Raw genomic sequence first — 21,625 nt, forward strand, 5'->3', positions numbered from 1 at the left:
ACGTATATGCATACACCTATTATGTTATGTAAGGTTGTAGGCCACATTATGCCTTTCTCGCCAACAATCCCCTGCTTTAAAATTATGTTTTTATTGTAGAGGTGTAAGGGGCACACGTGGATTGTATCCTTATACAATAGAAGCAAATGGGCGTGACTAGGCCTATTTATCAAGATGCTTCTCGAAACTGGGAATAAGATCTATTCGTCTATCTTCATCCCTTCGAAACAACAGATAACACCTGCTCAATGTTCGGCTGTTTTATATATGTTAAGAGATACATGGGTGTTGCAGCAACCTGCGGATGGTCGTGGGTTTCACGCGGGGTTCTGCCCCAGTTTTCCTCCCACCACAATGCTGTCCTCCGCCATTGTCTTGGGTAGTCCACCAAACGGCGTAAAGACACAGTACCAATCAAATAAATAAATCACATGTTAAAGATACACGTTTATGAAACACATTAACTAATTAACGGCATTTGTGTCACACTAGCTTTATTGTAGCTATATGTGTTGTGGTAATTTTGAAGTCAACAAAGGATCCACTGTACAAACCGAGTTTCTCACGACGCCCCCAATCTTCCTTCCCTTCTGTGCCGCTTATCACTTTATCCACTATACACGCCTAGCAGTTGGTCATGCTCGCGCCTACACAACAGTAGTGGCGCGCTGATTCTTGGTTGCAGATGTTGGAAATCTGTGCGGCTCGGATTTCAGCTTAGCCAACGATGTGGCTAGACCTTGAAACACTTTAAGGCAATGGTTGAAAGTTGTAGTAGTTGACGAACGCCACGTAGACCATTTGTGCTGGTTCACAAGTTCAAGAGTTGGGGGGAGCCAAAGTGAAAAACCTTTGGTGGAGTTTAACTGTCAAAAGACCGTCGAGTTCCTAAAGAAACATGAAGTGCGTCGCTTCATCAGCAGATAACACTTTTTACACATTTATCTGTTCTTTGACTGCTCTCTTTCTTTATTCCTTGTGCACGCTTTGCGAGGCCAGTAGTTTGGATGAGGGTGAGTATGTCGTTGTTGTTGTATCAAGCATACCTTACTATACAAATAACCAGTAAATTTCAATATGTTTTATAGTTTAAGTTCAGCTTAAAGTCGAAAGACACGGTATATAAACCTTTCGTTCTATGCATGGTATTTTACTAACAGTTGTGATATATACAGAACAATCTATGCATAGTTTGTTGACAAAGCCATACTGTGGAATACACTGTAACTAGTATTGTAAATTTGCATCCTTCAACCTGGAGAAATCCAAATGATTTGACTGCATCTTCATTTCTCAGAAGCCCGGCAAAAGATGAAGTACCGGTAGTACATCACATCATCAGCAATACATAAGGCCTGGTTGGCTTAACCTAGTGCTTCACATGCACTTTCAAAATTACATTTAATGATGATGTATTTTGCCACAGTATCTAGTTTGGTGATGATACCAATTAAAAGTTGCACTAGTTATTTACTTCTGATGTTTTTCTTTGCAGTGGGTAAATTTGTTTTTCTTTTCTAAACTTAAAATGGTTTGATTGAGCCAGGCATAAAAGGGGTCTTCACACTAGTTAAAATGTTTTATCAACTTTCACATTTCATTATGACTTATTTTCATTTCGGTGGCCTCTGTGGCTTAGTTGGTTAGCGTGCTAGCCTAGGAGTGTGGTCGCTGTGAGTTTAAGTCCAGCTCATGCTGGCTTCTTCTCTGGCCGTATGTGGGAAGGTCTTTCAGCAACCTGCAGATGGTTGTGGGTTTCCCCTGGGCTCTGCCCGGTTTACACCCACTATTATGCAGGCCGCCATCATATAACTGAAATATTTTTGAGTATGGCGTAAAACACCAATCAAATAAATAAATATTTTCATTTCATTTTATGATTTTGCAAGAGTGCGAAACATTTCTCTCAGTCTCACATTCCGAACTCAGTGAACATTTGCCAAGACGTCGGACTACAGAGAGTTGTATCTGACTATGGTGTTCTCTATTATACTATTAAGGCATTACCCTAATCCTTTAACCTTTTTAATTATTGAGTATGACGTAAAACACCGATCATGTAAATAAATCAGCCTTTTCACATATGAAAGAGCAACTTTCAGTTCAATTTGTGCACTTTCTTAATTTGATTTTGGGAACAGAAGTGCATTTGGTTGGATTAGCCAATTTCAAAGCTTTACGAAAAAAGTATAATTTTATTAGTCTACCCAGAATAATGTCTTCCGATTGTGTTGGAATAAACACCTTGTAAACGTGTAAAAAATGTTGAAGAATTACAGTACATGCAAATGATATATTTATGAATATACATGTAGTGTAAATCAAATTAAAAGTTACATGTATGTGTATGGTATATATATGTATTAGCTCCCAAATTTTATTTAAAACAGTTAATAAAAACAACATGTGTTTCTGAGGGAGAGAATTGCTGTAGATCGAACACTCATTATCATATGAAAAGATTTGTCTTTTGCTGGCATGAAAATCTGTAGAGAGTCTAATGTTTTGCTAGACTAAGGCATATAAATGTTTAATTTGACCATCAAGACTCCAATCCCTCCCCCCCCACACCCCCCACACCCCCACCCTCACCACCCACCAATATCCAGCAGCCACCCTTAATGCCCCTCCCCCTCCCCAACATGCTCTCCAGGAATCTGGTCCTGACCCACTCCCATATTTTGCATCTGGGGGATTAGTTACAGCTGACCCCAAATTCCAAGTGCCAAGATAATACTCCACTACCAGCTTAGCATTTATGTAAAAACACAATAGAAACAATCCCTGAAGAAATAGCAGTTAGTTTACAAAAGCCCTTGCCAAAATTCTCTGTGTTTTCAAGATGTTCATTGAGACAAAAACACATGTGGTTATCTATCATATTTTATTTAAATATTACTTTGGTCGGGAAATAAAAAAATGATTTGGAAGCAAGACATGCAAAGCCCCAATATCAGTGTGGCATAAACAGAGAGGGAAGACTAAATGAAAGAAATTTCATCAAAATTCCAATAAAAACTTCTCATTGGGGTCCTTTTTTGGAGTGTTAGTTAGTTTACCCCTAACACACAAATGTTTAAATGATGTCCTGGGTGATGTGAATTAGTACTGGCTTGTATTTTGAAAGTTTAAAATGAATTTTGTGGCGGTCATGAATTTGAAGTTTAAAGCCGGACTGACTAAAGCCATTTTGTGAGCAGAGCTTGGTATGTAAGCAGGATACATCTGAAAGAGAATAGGCCTGCAAAATATTTTCTCTTTGGGGGCATAAATTGTTTCTATTTATTACTCCTCTAAGTCAGGTTTACTCCCAGGAATAAGGCTGAGAATATTTTTTGTGCATTTTGTTTGTTAGTACAAATCCAAAATGGTTGTACATCTGTGTGAAAAAGGTCTGCCAGCAACCTGTGGATGGTTACACATGATATAGCAGTACATGTGCATGTTCCACCCATTAGTTGTTGTCCTTGTAGATCAGCTGAACTTTGACCCTGCCAGCTGGTAAACTGACTGTCACCATTGTAGCGTTCTTAAGACATTATATAACATGTGGCAATGTTGCAGAGGGGATCCTGAAGATGACCTAAAATTTCACTTGAAAAATGCATATTTAAATACAAATATATGTCGTAAAATATTAATTTTGTCGCTGACATGTACATTTTCTCAAAAGGATATAATCCTACCTTCCAAGCAAAGCTCAAAACTCATTTCTTAGATCAACAGACCTCTCAGAATCGGGCAAAATATGCAATGTCATCATGAGCGAAATTTTGCGTCATTTACTATGTGCCCACATGATTTCAGTACCAGCAACATGTGGAGTTGGTTTTCTCATGGTCTATTCAAACCTGGTTACATAACCTAGGTTAGAGTCTTGAGCTTCAGCCTATGCTCTATTACATTTGGGTTAATGGCTTATGTACAAAAGGATAGCATAGTGATAAATGATCACAGGTGGAGATTATTGTGATTGGGTGGGTGTTTAAGTGGGAGAGTATCTTAATAACATTAAAATAATTCTGATTTCACAGTAAGTGTGTATTGGATCTTACACATGTCAAACTGGTGAGGTAATCTGTATTGGTGAATGAGACTGCCATTGCAGCCTGACACTATACTTATCTGGCTGCATATATGTACACTGTATCTGTAACCGCTGCAGAATGTCAGATATGTATACGCATATGTATACAAAGCTTACAGTATATATGCACTTGATGACTGTGCTAAAAACACTGTACACAAAGTACAGAAAAGATCAGCTCTAAAATAACCATGAATTATCTGTATTGATGTTTGAAGATTGGTTCGTGTATGTGACATTACTGTAGGCCACATTTCATCGTTTTACTTTGAGAGTTATTTTGAGCAGACATACAGGGTTCTGAGTAATGTCTTTATAACTTGAGGGACTTGCTTCTGATTGAAAAAAACAAAAACAAACTGAACAGATTTGAGAGTGAATAGTCATGCTGATGTATACGAGCCTAAACACAGGATCTCCTACCATTGTGGTGTGAGCGTCAAGGCCGTGGCAAAGGTCACTAATGGTTTATTACAGCCTCTCTGGTTTCCTCCTCCCACAAATCATTGCAATTCCAATTTTAGACTCGTATTCAAGTTTTTCTTCAATCCTGTGTCACAAGGCAGTGTGATCAAAAAAAGTACTTGTACTGAATTCTTTGGAGTTGTACATGCTGTTTCAGTATCTTACTGATGTGAAATAATCATTTTCCCTGTTTTTTTTTTTTTTTTTTTTACTGTTTCTTTACGAGAATCCAGATAGGTTCTCCTAATTCTGAATTATGGAAATACGTGTATTTTGGGAATTGGATTCCTGGATTCATGTAAAAAAAAAATGAGCCTAGGGTATGTTTCAACAGTGCAAAATTTTTTTTTTTGTCATTTTTTGGAAATCTGTTTATTAGGTTTCAACATGCGGGGATAGCTGACTGATTCACTAGACAAAGGATTTATTTCTTTATTTATTTGATTGGTGTTTTACGCCGTGCTGAAGAATATTTCACTTATACGACGGCGGCCAGCATTGTGGTGGGAGGAAACCGGGCAGAGCCCGGGGGTAATCCACGACCATCCGCAGGCTGCTGGCAGACCTTCCCACTTACGGCCGGAGAGGAAGCCAACATGAGCTGGGCTTGAACTCATAGCGACCGCATTGGAGAGAGATTCCTGGGTCATTACGCTGTGGTAGCGTGCTAACCAACTGAGCCACGGAGGCCCCCTAGACAAAGGAAGAGAGGTGTAAATATGTGGAGACCAGCTAGTACCTGGCTGATTCACTCCCCCCCACCTCCCCCTGGTGCTAATTGGGGCAGGCCCGGGACAAATTCATATCACCCCAGGTCTGCAATGATGTCATCAGTGACCTTGCATCGTTATTTCTGACAGAGCAGTGTACATGTTTTTTATCGTTATTGTTTATTTGTGCGTGGCTTTATTACACCACAGTGGTCTTGTGCATTGCGAGGTCAAATCCTAGTGCTGGCATGTCATAACAACCCTATCATATGCCCTACCTTGTTGATAGGCTTTCTCTGCTGCAAACAAGTTACTATATATAAATATCAAATTGCTAGACAGGTTGCTTTTTAGTGTATGTGACTTTATATTCAAGGTAGGCGGAATATGTCGGCAGGAATTTGACTGAAACTGGTAGATGTACATCTAGAAAGAAATGACAGTGACTCCCCCAATACATCTTATTCTACAAGGACATGTCAAAAGTTTTTACTTCACAAAAAAACAGTTACATGTAGTTTCACAAAAGGAGGTGCATGTTCAGCTCATTCACGAAATGAATACAGTCCTTATTAAAACTGCAATCGAATAAATAAATGGATCTATAAATAAAACCATGTACCTGCTTGTGACTTACACAAACTAGAAAATCTACCTGTGCAAGAACATAACTCTTTTCTTTGGGAAAACTGGCGGCTTTAAGATGTCTAGTACATGTATTTGTAAATGTTAACTTCTGTTTTTGTGTTTTTTTTTTGTACAGTAGTTTTAGCTGGGACTATTATAATAGTCCCAGGTTTTAGCTTCTGTGCTGTCTATAACCTCGAGTGGAGTTAAATGTTATTTAGCCGTAGAAAAGTCATTATTATTGATATTATTCAGTGTTATATACTTGTGCATTTACATGTAATTATAGTTGTTAGCAGTGCTTAACAGCAGCCATTTGCATTGTGTGTATGAACATTAATGTACATGTGTTGTGTTTGTTCATGTAGGTTGACCTTTTAGTACAATTGCTCATTTCCGTATTCACCCCAGATCTGTTAATCAAACACCCGGCTTTTAATATGAGGATTGTCAACCACCTACTGGAATTGTTGTACTAACAGTAGCCTTTATAGTACTTATAGTACTTTTAGTGGAGTGGTGGTCTCTCCACTGTAAATGTGAGAACACATTTAACTTAGTACTGTATCTATCCTAAAATTCCCTTAAAAAACTTCATCTTAAGAGGCTAATAAAGGTCATAATGTATTACTTTTGATGTTGAAACTAGCTTTTTTCCAGTAGGATCTCATCCTACCATAAATACACATCTCGGGGGGCCCCCGTGGCTCATCTAGTTAGCGCGCTAGCACAGTGTAATGACCCAGAAGCCTCTCACCAATGCGGTCGCTGTGAGTTCAAGTCCAGCTTGTGCTGGCTTCCTCTCTGACCATATGTGAGAAGGTCTTCTAGCAACCTGCGGATGGTCATTGGTTTCCCCCGGGCTCTGTCCGGTTTCTTCTCACCATAATTCTGGCTGCCGTTGTATAAGTGAAATATTCTTGAGTACGGCATAAAACACAAAACAAATAAATCCGATAAATAAATAAATATACACCTCAAAATGCCTTTCTAATAAAACTCTGAGAAGCAGACAAAACTTTAATTCAGTCACGGATGAAATTTTAGGTCAAGTACAGTAATCCCCATGTAAATTTGTCAACATACCTCAGTATGGTTAAGTTGCTCGTCTTTCAATCACCAGGTCACATGAAACATGTGTTCAGCCCATTGACGAACTGGGAATTTTTTTACATTCACCTGCTTTCACTGTTCTCAGCGCTTTGGCAAAAACTAACAGTCAGTCGTGTTTTTTTGTGTGCTGTTACACGAAGTTTGCTGGAGATCACATGCTGTCCACAAAATAGACATGCATGTATGTTAGACATTGGAAGCCGGGGGAGCCCTCCATGGCTCAGTTGGTTAGCACGCTTGCGCAGCGAAATGACCCAGGAGTCTCTCACCAATGCGGTCGCTGTGAGTTCAAGTCCAGCTCATGCTGGCTTCCTCTCCGGCCGTACGTGGGAAGGTTTGCCAGCAACCTGTGGATGGTCGTGGGTTACTCCCGGGCTCTACCCGGTTTCCTCCCACCATAATGCTGACAGCTGTCGTATAAGTGAAATATTCTTGAGTATGGCGTAAAACACCAATCAAATAAATAAATAAAATACACATGGGACAGTTCACCAGTGACGTGCCAACAAACGATGGTTTATTCCAAACCATCTGGTTTCCTCCATTCTGTTCTCCATCATATACCAAATGAAAAGTACAAAAGTATGGTGTTAAACTGCAATCATTGGAGTTGTGTCAGACACACAATTAGAAGGAGTTACTTAATTATGTCATACATCAAAACAACCAGGTAATTTTCACGATATGTATGCATTTACTTGGACAAAGATCAGTGTACTTGTATTGTAACATACGGATTGGCTGATTGTAACAGCTGATCGACCCTTGTTAATTGTCCAAATTAACAAAAAGTCATATGAAAACATCTGAGTGCCTACGTGTATATTTTGATCCCATTTCACTGGGCATATAGCAGTCAGAAATTGCAAAAGTTTATATATTTTGTTTGAAATGCTTGATGGTTGTCCAAGAGGTCAGTGAGATAAAATGTTAGTCCATTAGTCTGAATAAGTTCTGGATTTTCCAATAGGCAGATGATGCAAGAGTTGCCTCTGAAACCTCAAAAGTGTCAAATTTGAATATATTACTGGTGATACTGTTGTCCATTTGGAGTTCAGAGAAAGACCAGGAAGGGAGGGGGTCCATCAGGAGCCTCCATGTACTGGTACATGTGACCTTGTGTTCGCTGGCTGCAGTCACGTATCACATTCAGCCTTGATACCTTTCACACATAATTCACACATGGACCTTTGTTTCTGCTGAAATGACAGATCTGCTATAATGTTCATTAGATCAAGCCCTAATCAGAAAATTAGTTTGTGGTAAACCTCAGATGAAAGATAAAATAGTTTTGGTGAAAACATTTCATACAAGTTGTCTTTGTGTAGAAGGTCAGATGGTGAACAGGAGGTATGTGTACACATTGTACACCAGATTTAGTTTTAATTTTAAAATTATTTGTTTATTTTTCCAATAACAGGTAAAGCAACGTTAAGGAAAATATTAGGAATGGTATAAAAGTACAGCTTGTATTAAACTGAGGTTTTACACCCATGCAGGGCAGAATAGCACAGGCAGAAGGGGAGGGGGGCGTATATTCTAGCATTGATCCACTGTGTGCATATTAATTACCCTAAATTACAGAATTACAAAATTTCACGACAAAGTATTGTATTAGAGGAAGTGGTCAAGATTAATGTTAGGGGTGGTATCTCAAAAAGTACTACGGTACTGTAAGTACTGAGCTGAAGTTTTACATACGTGTAAAGCAAAATGACCTAAAAGAATGTTCCATCATGTAATTGCTGTAAATGACCAAATTCACAACTTCAGGACTTTATGCATTGAGCAGCAGTCTTGCATTCATGTTCTCCAGTAGGCCGTATGTACATGTATGCGCTTATGAATGCAGTGAGGGCATCTTGAGTTGCGCTTGACGGTGGGTGGGTGAGTGCTTAAGGGTGTAGCATAATCTTATCAGCAAAATATTTAAAATACAATGTACTAGTTTTCAGTCAAATTATCCCCATTTTTTTTTATCCAAATAAATAACTGCATATTATAAAGAACAGGCCCTAGTTTCAATTAAATGACCGTGTCATGGACAATGTGCAAAGCCATGATATCTTGGGATTTTTGGGGGCACAGAACTCAATACATCCATATCCGCCTTGAAAATCCTGCACAGTACCAGGTTCCAAAAACGCCAAAAGTTCATCCGGCTATTTGAAGTAGAACTCAGCATCAAGGAAGCAGTATGCCAAGCTAAGATATCTAATGACCATGAATTTTAGGCCAAGAATAAATCCCTGTCAACTTCAAAAACCTTGTCCAATACTGGGTTCCAAACTGAGACTCTTATTTCTAGCATACAAAGTACAGACCTCAACATCAAAGAAGCAGTAATGAGGAAATATCAGTACCTTTCTGTGACTTTTTTTTTTTATCTCTTGTTTTTGTTTTGTCCATTGATGTCTTTTATCTCAGATCCTTTTGGTTTTAGGAATTGAAAAAAGTGTGATAATTATATGTATAGATGCTACTTGTATTCTCCATTTCTCCTTTCACTGTATACAGACAGCAGTTATCTGCCTTCTCATCGATATCAGTTTGTAAGAGTCACTTTCATCCAGTACTGGATTATATGAGAACAAGGAGCCAATCACAGGGGCCCGTTTCACAAAGCGCACGTAACATGTACCTTCCATGGCAGCCAGTATTGTAGGTTTTACATGGCCACGGTAGTTATGTGTGCTTTGTGAAATGAGGCCCTGGTTCAAAATTCTCACATGGACTGGTTAAAGTTCCGGCTCACTGCCACAGTCAGGTCCCTTCATCTACATGTGTGAGGCTGCAGGTTCAAATCCAGCTCAAGCTGCTTTGGCTACAACCTCAAAGGATACATGGAAATCTAGGTTTTTATATTTTAATGTGAAGTGTAGGATGTGTCCTAACATATAATAGTACCAAAAAGCTTTCATCTTTCATCAAACCACTGTGTTCGTATTAAAGGCCTCAGAGGTCAGGTTTGGTGATGTCAACGGTGGTAATTGTCAAAACAACTGGGAAAGGGTGGGCGGTGGAGGGGGGAGACCGAATCGGGGTGCTAAGCTGGTCCAGCGTTGTGCATAAAATAGAGGGGTTATTAAGAAAGTAAAAATATCCCTTCAAAAATTAATTTTTTTTTTTGGCATACCTTTCTTCATTTTACTTAAAACTATACTCTGTAACTCAAGTTACAGCCGGTACATGTAACTTGACAAATCAATTTACCCTTGGGTTGCCTCAACCCATAAAACATCGCGCCATCGTATTACTTCACCACTTAAGAACAATCAGATAAATAAACACCAATCAAATAAGTACTGTATATATATAAATACCATAATGTACATTGAATGTGCATTAATTAGCTAATTTATTTAGCAGTTCATTTCAGAATTAAAGCATAATTGTGGCCAGAGGTGTAGAAAACGTGGTTCCATATATGCATGTACCTAGGTATATTGGTGCATTATTTATTAATAGTTGTTTGATCAGATCTGTATTTACTGATCCCCATGACAACTACCAGCTTAAGTGAATTTATCTTTCCCAGGCTAGGCTGACTGGTTTTGGTTTTACCCCACTTCACTTCACCACAGTCACTTCCTATAAATCTATCAGCACATGTCTGCATTGTTTCTGTGGCACATATCACACTCCCATGTACATGTACATGGGTGTGGTCCCAGTGCTGCATGGAAATGTGGTACACATTAACCCAGGCCAGTATAATGCATGAATTAAAAATTTAAATTTTCTTTTACTGTTATCTGATATACAGGGCAACTAGATGCAGCTATACTGTACATCTGCAGGTCATATCCTAATGTCTTTGATATGACTTATTTGATTGATGTTTTATGCTGTGGCCAGGGATCAGGGCAGAGCCACGAAAACCACAACCCACAGCTATCCACAGGTTTTTGGCAGACCCTTTGATATCAGCATAAGTAGCCAAGGCCTACATTTGTGTATAGTCCGATGTCAGTTTACATTTCAACTATAGGCCCTAGACCATAACGAAAGTTTATCTTAATTTATGCCCAGTTGATTTTGATGAAAAATTTGAATTTAATGTTCATTGAATTATTTTCCTTAAAAACAAATTTGCCAGAGACTTATTTTTCAGTCTAATTGAACATCTGCATTTACATTTAATACTGCCTACATTTCATGGACGTCATTAGCAGATTAATTTTTAATGTCCATAATATAGGTCTATGTTGTGTTCAATGATATCATTTATGATTGATCATGGCCATTAATGATATAGCTTAGCTCTGATTTTGATCTCCACAAGCAGGAAGTACTGTACTATATTGTAACACTCTTCTTAATAATTTAGGAATACCGAAATGGAATTTCCGTAGCTAAACCAGTAAAAGCTTGTAGCAAAGGCAAATTGTTGTATAGGGGAATCCATTAGATGGTTCTGTGAGCAGGTCAGCAAGTACATGTAGCTCAAATAAAGAATGCCCAGAGGTCAGGAACTGTTCTACAGTTGACACAGTTTTTTCAGTTTGTTTATTGTTACTGAACTATTTCTGTACTTAAATAATTCCTTGCACATCTAATACAGTGAAATAATCAGAAATGGTAGGTCTCTGTGGCTTCTGTGGTTAGTGATCCAGTGTGGAGCAGTGACCTGGGAGCCTCTCACCAATGCTGTTGATCTGTCTTCAAGTCCAGCTCATGCTGGCTTCCTCTTCGGCCATATGTGTTTACTGCTGAGATCAGCAACAATTAGATGGTCATGGCTTTCCCCGAGCTTGGTTTCCTCCCACCATAATGCTGGCTGTATAAAATATTCTTGAGTACAGTGTAAAACACCAATGAAATAATTTATCAGAAATTCTTCTTTGTTGACGTACATATGTCTTGTTGTAGACTTTAACAAAATCAAATCATGTGAATCAACTGACATTCAGGCAGAATATTTACATGTACCTCTGGCAAAAGACATGCACATCAAAGAGAAAAAAAAGCTAAGAAAATTTATAAGCAAAGAAAATATTTCCATGACATAGACAAACATTAACACGTTCAAGTTACAAACAAAACTGCACAAATAGTTAGCTAAATATGGAACCATTATCTTGTCAAGTTAACGCAAATAGAACTATTTTTCTCTGGCTGAGGGTAAGATTTTCATTTTGTGCTATTATCATGGTCCTATTATCTGCAGGGCTGTTGGTGACTACCATAGCAACAGAAGAAAATGATGGGTTCAAGAGATTTCTTAAGACAGCCCAACAAAATGATCTTGATGTGAAGGTAGGTGGTAAATAGATTCCGAGAAACATTGGCCTGTAGGTTTTCTGAAATCTTTTGTTTCAGTTGCCATGGTAACGTTGTGCATCATGAAAATCATGAGTGTTTACAGTTGCCTTACTTAGTTGTCTTTCCCTGCTCTAGGTAAAAAAGGTCCCACTGACCATGCGTTCAGTCATTTAAGTGTATGTATATTAAGTATGAATATATGTAAGTCAAGAATTTATGATGGTTTTAGGTGATGTTGTCAGCTCTTTACACTGGTACGAGTCTACAGTGGATGGTATCAATATTCAATTGATAACTTCCCTATAGACAGGTGATGGATGTAATCCAAATAGGAGTCTCGGGGACAAGTTACACAAAAGGGTCCAAATCGACCTAGAACATATTGTTTTTTTTTTTTGTTTCGGTGACTTTGCAGTGCTGGTGTACTGCACATACATGTAGGTGTTTTATGAGCATACATACATGTACACCGATAATTGGGATGTAGTAAAGGAAAAGCAAGATAACTGAGACAGATTCCAGGTGTAATTAATAGAGTTAAGGGAGCAACCATAGAGGCGTTGGCAGGGAATTTTTATATCCTGCCACTGTTGCTGTTCGGGGGCATGCGCAGATCACACGCCTTCCATGAACAAGGTGTACTTATCTGTATGTTAAACATAGGAAAGTTTTTTATTAACTTGCCAGAAATCAGTTTCCTTTGTCTATAAAACTGATGGCCATCATGGACAGGGTGTCCCAGAAGTCGCGCACCATCCAGAGCGGTGTGTTGCCCCATCTCTTCCAAACATTAAAACCAATTCAACTCTTTCTTGTACTGTTAGTTTATTAGCCATAATTAACTCTGAAAGAGAGAAAAAATTTAAAATCAGTATTAAATTTGAAACACAGAAAGAAAATGAAAATCAGGATGGTGAGCGACTTCCGTGACACCCTGTACATGTACTTGAACAATTCTTGAGTAAGACGTTAAACAACAATCAAATAAATATTTAATAAAAAATTGTTTTGGGCCAAATGAAGACCATTTTTCTGAAAAGCGGATAAAAGTGTACTACATTTTTTAACAATACAGGGATAAAATCCTTCAGTTGTGGTCACCTTAAACAGTTTTACAATGTGCAAGCGGACAGTGACTTAGTGATCTTGGCTGTGGGATGCACTTAGCTGTATGTGATTCTCCTACCCTGTCTTCTCTACTGGTCATGTGGATTGTATGTTAATTGATTTTAATTTAAATCAGGCAACATGATTTAATGCTTTAATAGCAGGCAGATGCATCTACTTTTGTATTAATTAATAGGTGTTTGGGTTGGGACAAGTGTGGGATGGAGGAGACGTGAAGATGTTCGCTGGGGGCGGTCACAAGGTCAACTTGTTGCGCAAGGGATTAGAAGAGTACAAGGATAGATCAGATTTGATCATCATGTTTGTTGACAGGTGAGTCTGTCAAGCTTTTCAGTAATTAGTGAGTCAGTTGCTCTTTGATAAATGAGTCATCCATGAGTCTTGAGAGTTGAGTTTACAAATGAGTGGCTGAGGAGTCGCAATCTCTTTTCAGACAAGATTTTCAATTTAAGGTGAGTTAGTGAACCTGTGAGTAAGTCAGGTTAGCATTTCAAGGAGCTTGTCAATCAACAGGTGAGTGTGTAAAGCATTTCAGTGTAAGGTTGGTCTGACAAGGTGACTTGTACATGTGTAATCTTGTCAATGAACAGGCTAGTCAGATAAGCATTTCAGTGTAAGGTGGGTCTGACAAGGTGACTTGTGCATGTTTTAGCTGGTCAGTTAACAGGCAAGTCAGATAAACATTTGAAATTACCACTTTATAAGGCTTGTTATTCTTAGCAATGTGTGTTAGTTTTCCTGGGCAAAGAAAGAATCATCTTTCCCCTCCTTCAAACTGCATGAAGCATGATCGTTGTTTTATTAGAGAAACATTCTTTAGCATGGTGTCTTCAATTTGGAATTGTTTTGGGGGAAACCGATAGTTTATAAGAAATCTAGATCAGCAAATATGCTCATGTATTTAAACTAAAAATCTTTTTCTGTTTATCCTTCAGCTATGACCTCATATTTTTAAATGGAGCGAAGGAAATTTTAGACAAATTCAAAAAGCTCAACAGCCGAGTTGTGTTTTCTGCAGAAGGTTTCTGCTGGCCAGACGCCAATCTGATGGTATGTTGATAGAAGTGATCTCTTTTAGTGCCATGTTTTTTGTTTTAAAGTTTATCTGTAATTTATTTACTGTGTGCAGATTGTATATTTCTCATAAATACAAAATGTTTCAGTAATATTGTAATAATGGAAGCGTATACTCCTTGGGGATTGGGTTCCTTAAGTTGCTAGGTTTCCCCAAAGCTCTGTACTGTTTCCTTCCTCCATAATGCTGACTGCCGTCACATGCCATTCAGTTGATAGGACAAACCAGATGAGAGTTCAAAACCATCCTTGGGCAGGAAATTTGTACATTCGTACGTGTGAGGCCTTGGTGACAATAAGTGGCCCAATGCAATCATGTGGCTTTTTGCATAAATCAGATATTCATTGAAGACTACATACTGTAAATGACCTAAAATTTCGTCCACAAAAGTGCATTTTTGGAGGCAAATAAATACAAAATATTGTTCTTGGTACTGAAACTTGCAATTTTCCAGCAGAATATCATCCCATGCTCCAAGCAAACCTCAAAACACCTTTGTAAAATCAATAGTTCTTTCAAAATCAGGGAAAATGGGCAAGTTAGTCATGGATAAAATTTATAGTGACTTAGGGTATATTTTTACCAATATGTACACACATGTATCTATATTTCTCATGTGGAAACACCTGGTTTCCTCCCACCGTAATGCTGGCCACCAAGGGAAATATTCTTGAGTTCAGCATGAAACATCGGGGAAATAAGTCAATATTGTGTAGAGAAATTGATAAGTTACTTTATACCAAATATTTGTGAGACACTCCAGTGTCCTGAACCCATACAACTGACTGCTATTATATAAATGGAAAATTCTTGGATCTGGCATTAAAACAGCAATCCAGTATATAAATAAATAAATAAATACTGCACATGTATAATGTTTTGACTTCGTTTTTTTTTTTTTTTTTTTTTTTCAGAACAAATACCCAGTTGTGTCTCTGAATGAAAAACGATACCTGAACTCGGGAGGTAAGAGGCCTTTTGTTACTGTGTATAGTTCTTACAGTACAGCTCAGGCTAAAAGTCAAAACCAGGCAGGAGATCTGCCAAGAGATCTTTCAGAGAGTTTGTAGAACACCGGTAGAGAGCTCTGGGACTGACAGTCACCTGCAGAGTCAGTGATCCATCCACTGTGACTGATCTGACACATGTGGCTGAGAAAGATTTAATAAGAATTGTTGAAAGACTAACACGATACATGAAACGGTAGTAAAATATCTGATGTGTGGCAACGTGGCAATCTTCATTTAAGAGTGAGTCCATGCAAGATTCGTAATGGATCACCACGACTGCTAAAACTAGCCCTGCATTCTTCATCTCCCCTAAAAGTGGACAAGTGTCTGTCATTTCTTCTGTAGAGGGGTGTCCTTGTTGTGGGAGTCATTTGCCAGTGAAAAAGTATCTGCCACTTAGTAAATTAGCAGGCAAAATTGACACTTTGACATGGACATGCGAATTTCATGTACAAACGTGGTAAAAAATGAAAAACGCGATGAAGAACAAGTTAGGGTTTGTCTGTATTATATAACTCTGTGCAGAATTCGTAGTTTATACCAAACCATGATGGACAAAGCACCCATATAGCATATGCATGAAGGAAAAGTATTTCTCATAGAAAAAGAAAGAATTTCCCGTTTGCACCAATACACTTTATTTGATTTTTTGGCTTACCGGCCACAGCGTAGCCTGGGCTACCTTAAATATTTTCTTTCCTGACTCTCTTTGTCTACAGAATGCCTTCATGGAAACAAATCCACTTAATTTATACTTAACAATACATTATTTGAACCAACACCCGGATGAAATCAGATATCAGATTTTTTTTGTGAACTTTCAAGTGATTAAAATTTGAAGCAGAATGTATGTGAATAGCTTATGCTTGTATCAGTAACATGTTTACGTGGTGTTGTGTGTTTTTGAGTTTGGATAGTAATGTTTTGGTGTAGCAGAGATGTATTTAGATGTATTTTTATACAAACTTGACAAATGACAAGGCAACAAAAGTGTGAAGGATCACGCAAATGCATGGCTACACAAGACTGCCGTCTACATGTGAGGTGCGAGACGTGGGTATTGCACGTGCTTTATTCACATGAAAGTCGCGTTGGTTTGTAAAGTTTATGCAAAGATTTGTCCACTTTGCTTTAAAATATCTGTTGTAAGGTTCTATATGGCATAACAAAAATGTAAATGAAAATTATTATGCTGACCATCGATACCAAGTAATGATTTTGCTTAAATAAATCGTTTAATCAGTTGAAGTGATTTTGTTTTGCTGCGCTAGGTTACATATTGCAAAAAAAACTTTCTGCTTTTCACGGCTGGTATATGCTCACATAACTGAATACACGAGGATTGAACCTTCGCTTGCAAACTAGCTAGGATTAGTCAGTAGACAGCACTGTACGAGCGGTAAACAATTGATTTTTACTTTGAGCTGTACTGTAGCATAGATACTTGAATTGTCAGAGTGCCTAAATAAGATAAGGGGAGAGAATTTATCACGAATATTTCAAATGCATTCAAAGCCTGAATGTAACACATACATACACTGCATGTGCGGCTTTGGTGACATAAAGCAGTCAGTGATGCTGTTCGTTGAAGCTTGCTTGTCTTAAACACATATAAAGGGCATATCAGTATCACCATGTCACAAGTGATAAAGTTCAACAATAACTTGCCTAAAGTTGGTGGTTTACCCCAGGGACTTTGATTTCCTCCTCCCCATTAAACAAACAATCGTCTAATAGGTGAAAATTCTTCATTGTGGCATCATAGAAAAAAAGAATCCAAAAAAACTACGACACACGTGTATACTGTAAGGTGGCATTTCCGTTTGGCAGGGATAGATATCCCACTGTTAATCCTTTTGTCCAGAGAGGATTTGTTTTTTCCTCCCTCTGCCTGTGTGTTGTCTGAATACCTTGGTATAAATAGACTTAATCGGTAACTTAAGTACATGCTGTTGTTGTGGACAGACATCTCCATTTGCATTTTGATTGTTTTTTTTTTCCATTTTGTGCTAACCCTGATCGTATAATTCTGCAGTTGTTGCTGATAGGAGTCTGAAATTTGATATCCAGTGATAGCTGTTTGTTTATCTAACCCTTCACTCAATAAACTCTAGGACAGTATCTGGTCTTACGTGCACACGTACGTACTTTGTTTCACCCAAAGTTTGATATGTAAATATGCACTTTCAGAAACACATATAGGTCTTAAATTGATATTGTTTTATGCTAATAATTACATTTTTCTAACAAGAAATGGATCAAACTTCACAAAAAATATTAAATGATCGTATAAAATGGATCAGTTAGTTAATTAAGCACTTGTGCTTAAAATGTACTGCTTGCGAAATGTTAAACTTTAGGTGAAATATACTTTGTCCTGTTAGCTTGTTTGTCCTGCTAGCTTGTTTGTCCTGTTAGCTTGTTTGTCTTGTTAGTTTGTTTGTAAATTACACCTTATGGACTTATACCAGTAATATTTCCTTCAAGCTATGTAACACACGTTACTAACATGGAAAAAAAATACACACATGTATCTATATTTCTCATGTGGAAACATCTGGTTTCCACCCACTGTAATGCTGGCCACCAAGGAAATGTTCTTGAGTTCAGCATGAAACATTGGGGAAATAAGTAAATATTGTGTATAGAAATTGATAAGTTACTTTATACCAAACATTTGTGAGACACTCCAGTGTCCTGAACCCATACAACTGACTGCTATTATATAAACGAAAAATTCTTGGGTCTGGCATTAAAACAGCAATCCAGTAAATAAATAAATAAATACTGCACATGTATAATGTTTTGGCTTGGTTTTTTTTTTTTTTTTTTGAACCATCAGTTCAGTGATTCTTGAGAAGAAGATGTTTAAACAATTTTATTCATAATCCAATATGGCCGCCAAACCACGTGACATAAAAAAAATCGGGCTCCGTAGTGCACAACTTCAGACATCAGGGAATAATACTGCGAAATTTTAAGTCATTCGGTCAAGCAGTCTAGGTTGTGTTTGTTCAAGCATATTCTATTATTAAAGTATTATTCTGTGATGACTGATAAAACCATACTTTTTGTGAAGCCCTGAAATTGGGCAATCCAACCAATGTAGTTTTGTTCCCAAAATCAAATTAAAAATGTGCATAAATTGCACTGAAAGTTGGTCTTTCACATATGTGAAAAGGTTGAGTAATTAGGGTATGTGGGGAAAAACATTTTATTTAGTTAAACTTCTAAAGGGCAGCCATCAGGTTTATGGGGGAATGAAGCCAAAGTACCCTGAGTGAACCTCCAAAACACAAACCTCTTGTCTTTACTCTTGATTTAGGTTAACTAATGCTTTTCTGTTATGGAAGAAAGCAGACTTTGCAAAAAACTCTTGGTGAGTGGGAAGGTCTGGCAGCAACCTGAGGATAGTCGTGGGTTTCCCCAGGGCTTTGTCCGTTTTCGTTCCACAATAATGCTGATGTCCCTCATATAAATGAAATGTTCTTGAGTACGGGGTAAAACACCAATCAAATAAATCAAAAAAACACCTTATGTTGCCCTAAAAGGTTGATGAATCAATCAGAATCCAACAAAACGCATCACTTGAAAAATGCTAAACTTCAGTTGAGATACAGTAATAACTGGCTCAAATGAAACTCTTAACTACTTCCCCTTTAGGCTTTAAATCCTAAATTGCAAATCTGTTCAATGAAATAAGTAGTTAAATAAATTTATTATAAAGGACTACTGTGTGGTGGAAATGCTGATTACTGTATTTGATATAGAATTAAATTTATAATGAAGTTGTACATTTTCAAAAATTTTCAGCACCTAATTTAAGCACTTACATGTATTTCCCGCAAAAATGTATTTTTTTTTTGTGTATTTTTATGCCAAATACAGTCTTCCGATGCATTTGAAAAAGAGCAAGCTTTTTTCAGGTATTTATGTATTACCTATGAATAATGCAAATGTCAGCAAATATTTGGTGAACATTTACAGTTGTTTTGAATATAATAAATGATGATGAAAATATTATTTTATATTATTTTTATTTTTAATGGGTATATATATTAAAAAAATTGCTCTATTCTATTCTTTGTTTAAGATGAAGGATAAATAAGTAAATGTATTCTGTGCTGTGGTAAAGTGTTATGTAAAGTTTAGGATTCCATTGACCGAATAAAATTGTTTGCTCTAGGAAATATCGACGTATCGGAACACTTAATGCGAATAAATCATTCATACCCTATCCAGCCGTATCTGTCCTGGAATATCCAGCAGAAAGTCAATAGCACCTGCTTTGTCTGTCATCCTTCATTGGACTTGACAACCACTCGGTTTCTGGACATTTATTAACACATGCGATTTTTTCCGAATGGGGGCACTCGATACGCTGTTGTTGTGTGGCTGCGGGCGATGATATTGGCTTCATTTTGTACCAATGAGAATGAGAGTGTTCCCGGATACAAAGGCCAGAGTTGAAGCTTCTGGATGTTTGTACAGCAGACTCAATGTACAAACGGAATCTGCCGATGTTGATTTCTGACGTTATTTTTGATCTCACCAATGTTCCATTTCTTGTGCTTGAAACTGACACTATGTTCTCAGAACGAATTGAGGGAAAGGAGATATTCTGATGACTCGCATTTATGTGTTGTCAAGACTCTAGGTCTCTGATTTGAATTTGAGTACTTCCAGGAAATCTGCAAATATTGGCCTATGAAAAAAAAAAAAAAAAAAAAAAGAAAAAAGGAAAGAAGAGAATCCGCTCTGATATCATTTTATGGTGACTGTATAAATATCCTGATGGAAGCCACAGTTCCTGAGGGCCTTAAACTGTCTCTTCAACTACCCCTTGAAACAACTGAAAATTTTTTTTTAGGGTAAATAGAAGTAAAGTGGGTCAAGTTTCACAAGCAAAATGAACGGTTCTGTCAACGACACTTCATTTATTCCGAAGGAGCAGTTTTTACTTCAGGAACAAAAAGGGCTCAAAAAGAGCATGAAGAAAATTTTTGAACTAAAAAAAAAAAAAATGTTGTTGAAGTATCAAAAAAATAATGGTTCTGGTATTCTATTTTGATTACATCCAACACATTCTTTTTAGTCTGATTTTCGTTTACAGTTCGTGAATGGTAAGATGTTCAAGAAAGCGGATTTTCTCTTGTAATAATGTTCATCCATGTTGATTAATGCCGTGTTTTACCCCTTCCTGTAGATTCCACAAAGGGTTGAAGATAGGGCGACACGACAGAGCTCTGTCTATAGCCTCCTGCTATAGGTTGATCTTTAATGTGGCTGGCTAATGAAATATTCCTAAATGTTGCGTTAAACAACAATCAAGTAAATAAACAAGAACTGCATGCAGTGTCATGGCTTCCAAGCAGTCCTCACTAATGGTTTCAGCCGTCTGCTTCATTACGTCAGTTTTGGGACATAACAATGTTTGTAACTGTTGTGAAAAAAAAACACACAGTGGTGCTGGTATTCTAAGATACATAGCTGAATATAACTGCTGTCTGCTTGATGATATTTGGTTAAGTCAGTGAAATTTCAGTTTCTTCCTACCAAGTGATACAGACATGTAGGAAAAGTTACAAAAACCACCACCATTCTAACCATTGTAATCCCATAAGCAGTTGTAATTTAAATAAGATTAAATAAGAAATTCATGAGCAGATATATAGGTCGCGACAAAGTGGGGTTCGTAGCTACAAAATTGTCGGAAGAAATCAGGTCAACTATGGTGCTCATTTATGAGTCGATGTTTAGCCTCACTGTGTTTTATGTTTTGCATCATAAATTATTTCATAACTAATAATTAAGACATCAGCCAAGGATTAAGTGACCATGAATTGCTATCGAAAATATCCACAAAAAAGTTTATTTTTTGAATACAAGACTGTGGCTTTAACTCTGTCTTTATTATCCAGTCAAAATCGTTTGGGGATACCAAATGTGACCACAGACATTGAAGCAGGAAATCATACATATACATCTCCATTGTCAACCAATCGGCATTGATTCTGTATCGCTTTAATATTCATAAAAAAAGCAAAGTGTTAGTTGCCTAATGCTGTTGATAATAAAGCTCACATCTGGTAGCCAAACATTGTAAATATGCAAATAAGATAGGGTTTTGTATGAGCAATAGACA

The 21,625-nt window shown here is 37.5% G+C and overlaps 1 protein-coding gene across 2 annotated transcripts in view; it reads left to right on the top strand.

Annotated features, from left to right (window-relative positions):
* Window positions 1–678: 678 nt before the first annotated feature.
* LOC135474735 (procollagen-lysine,2-oxoglutarate 5-dioxygenase 1-like) overlaps window positions 679–21,625 on the top strand; it is a 53,443-nt gene continuing 32,496 nt past the window's right edge. For both annotated transcript variants that reach the window (XM_064754310.1, XM_064754311.1), the window contains exons 1-5: window positions 679–1,013; window positions 12,173–12,261; window positions 13,571–13,707; window positions 14,331–14,445; window positions 15,385–15,436. In XM_064754310.1, the coding sequence (XP_064610380.1) occupies window positions 899–1,013; window positions 12,173–12,261; window positions 13,571–13,707; window positions 14,331–14,445; window positions 15,385–15,436 (508 nt within the window). In that variant the 5' untranslated portion in view covers window positions 679–898. The remainder of the gene's footprint in view (window positions 1,014–12,172; window positions 12,262–13,570; window positions 13,708–14,330; window positions 14,446–15,384; window positions 15,437–21,625) is intronic.

The sequence above is a fragment of the Liolophura sinensis genome, chromosome 9, assembly GCF_032854445.1.
Source record: "Liolophura sinensis isolate JHLJ2023 chromosome 9, CUHK_Ljap_v2, whole genome shotgun sequence".
Taxonomy (NCBI): domain Eukaryota; kingdom Metazoa; phylum Mollusca; class Polyplacophora; order Chitonida; family Chitonidae; genus Liolophura; species Liolophura sinensis.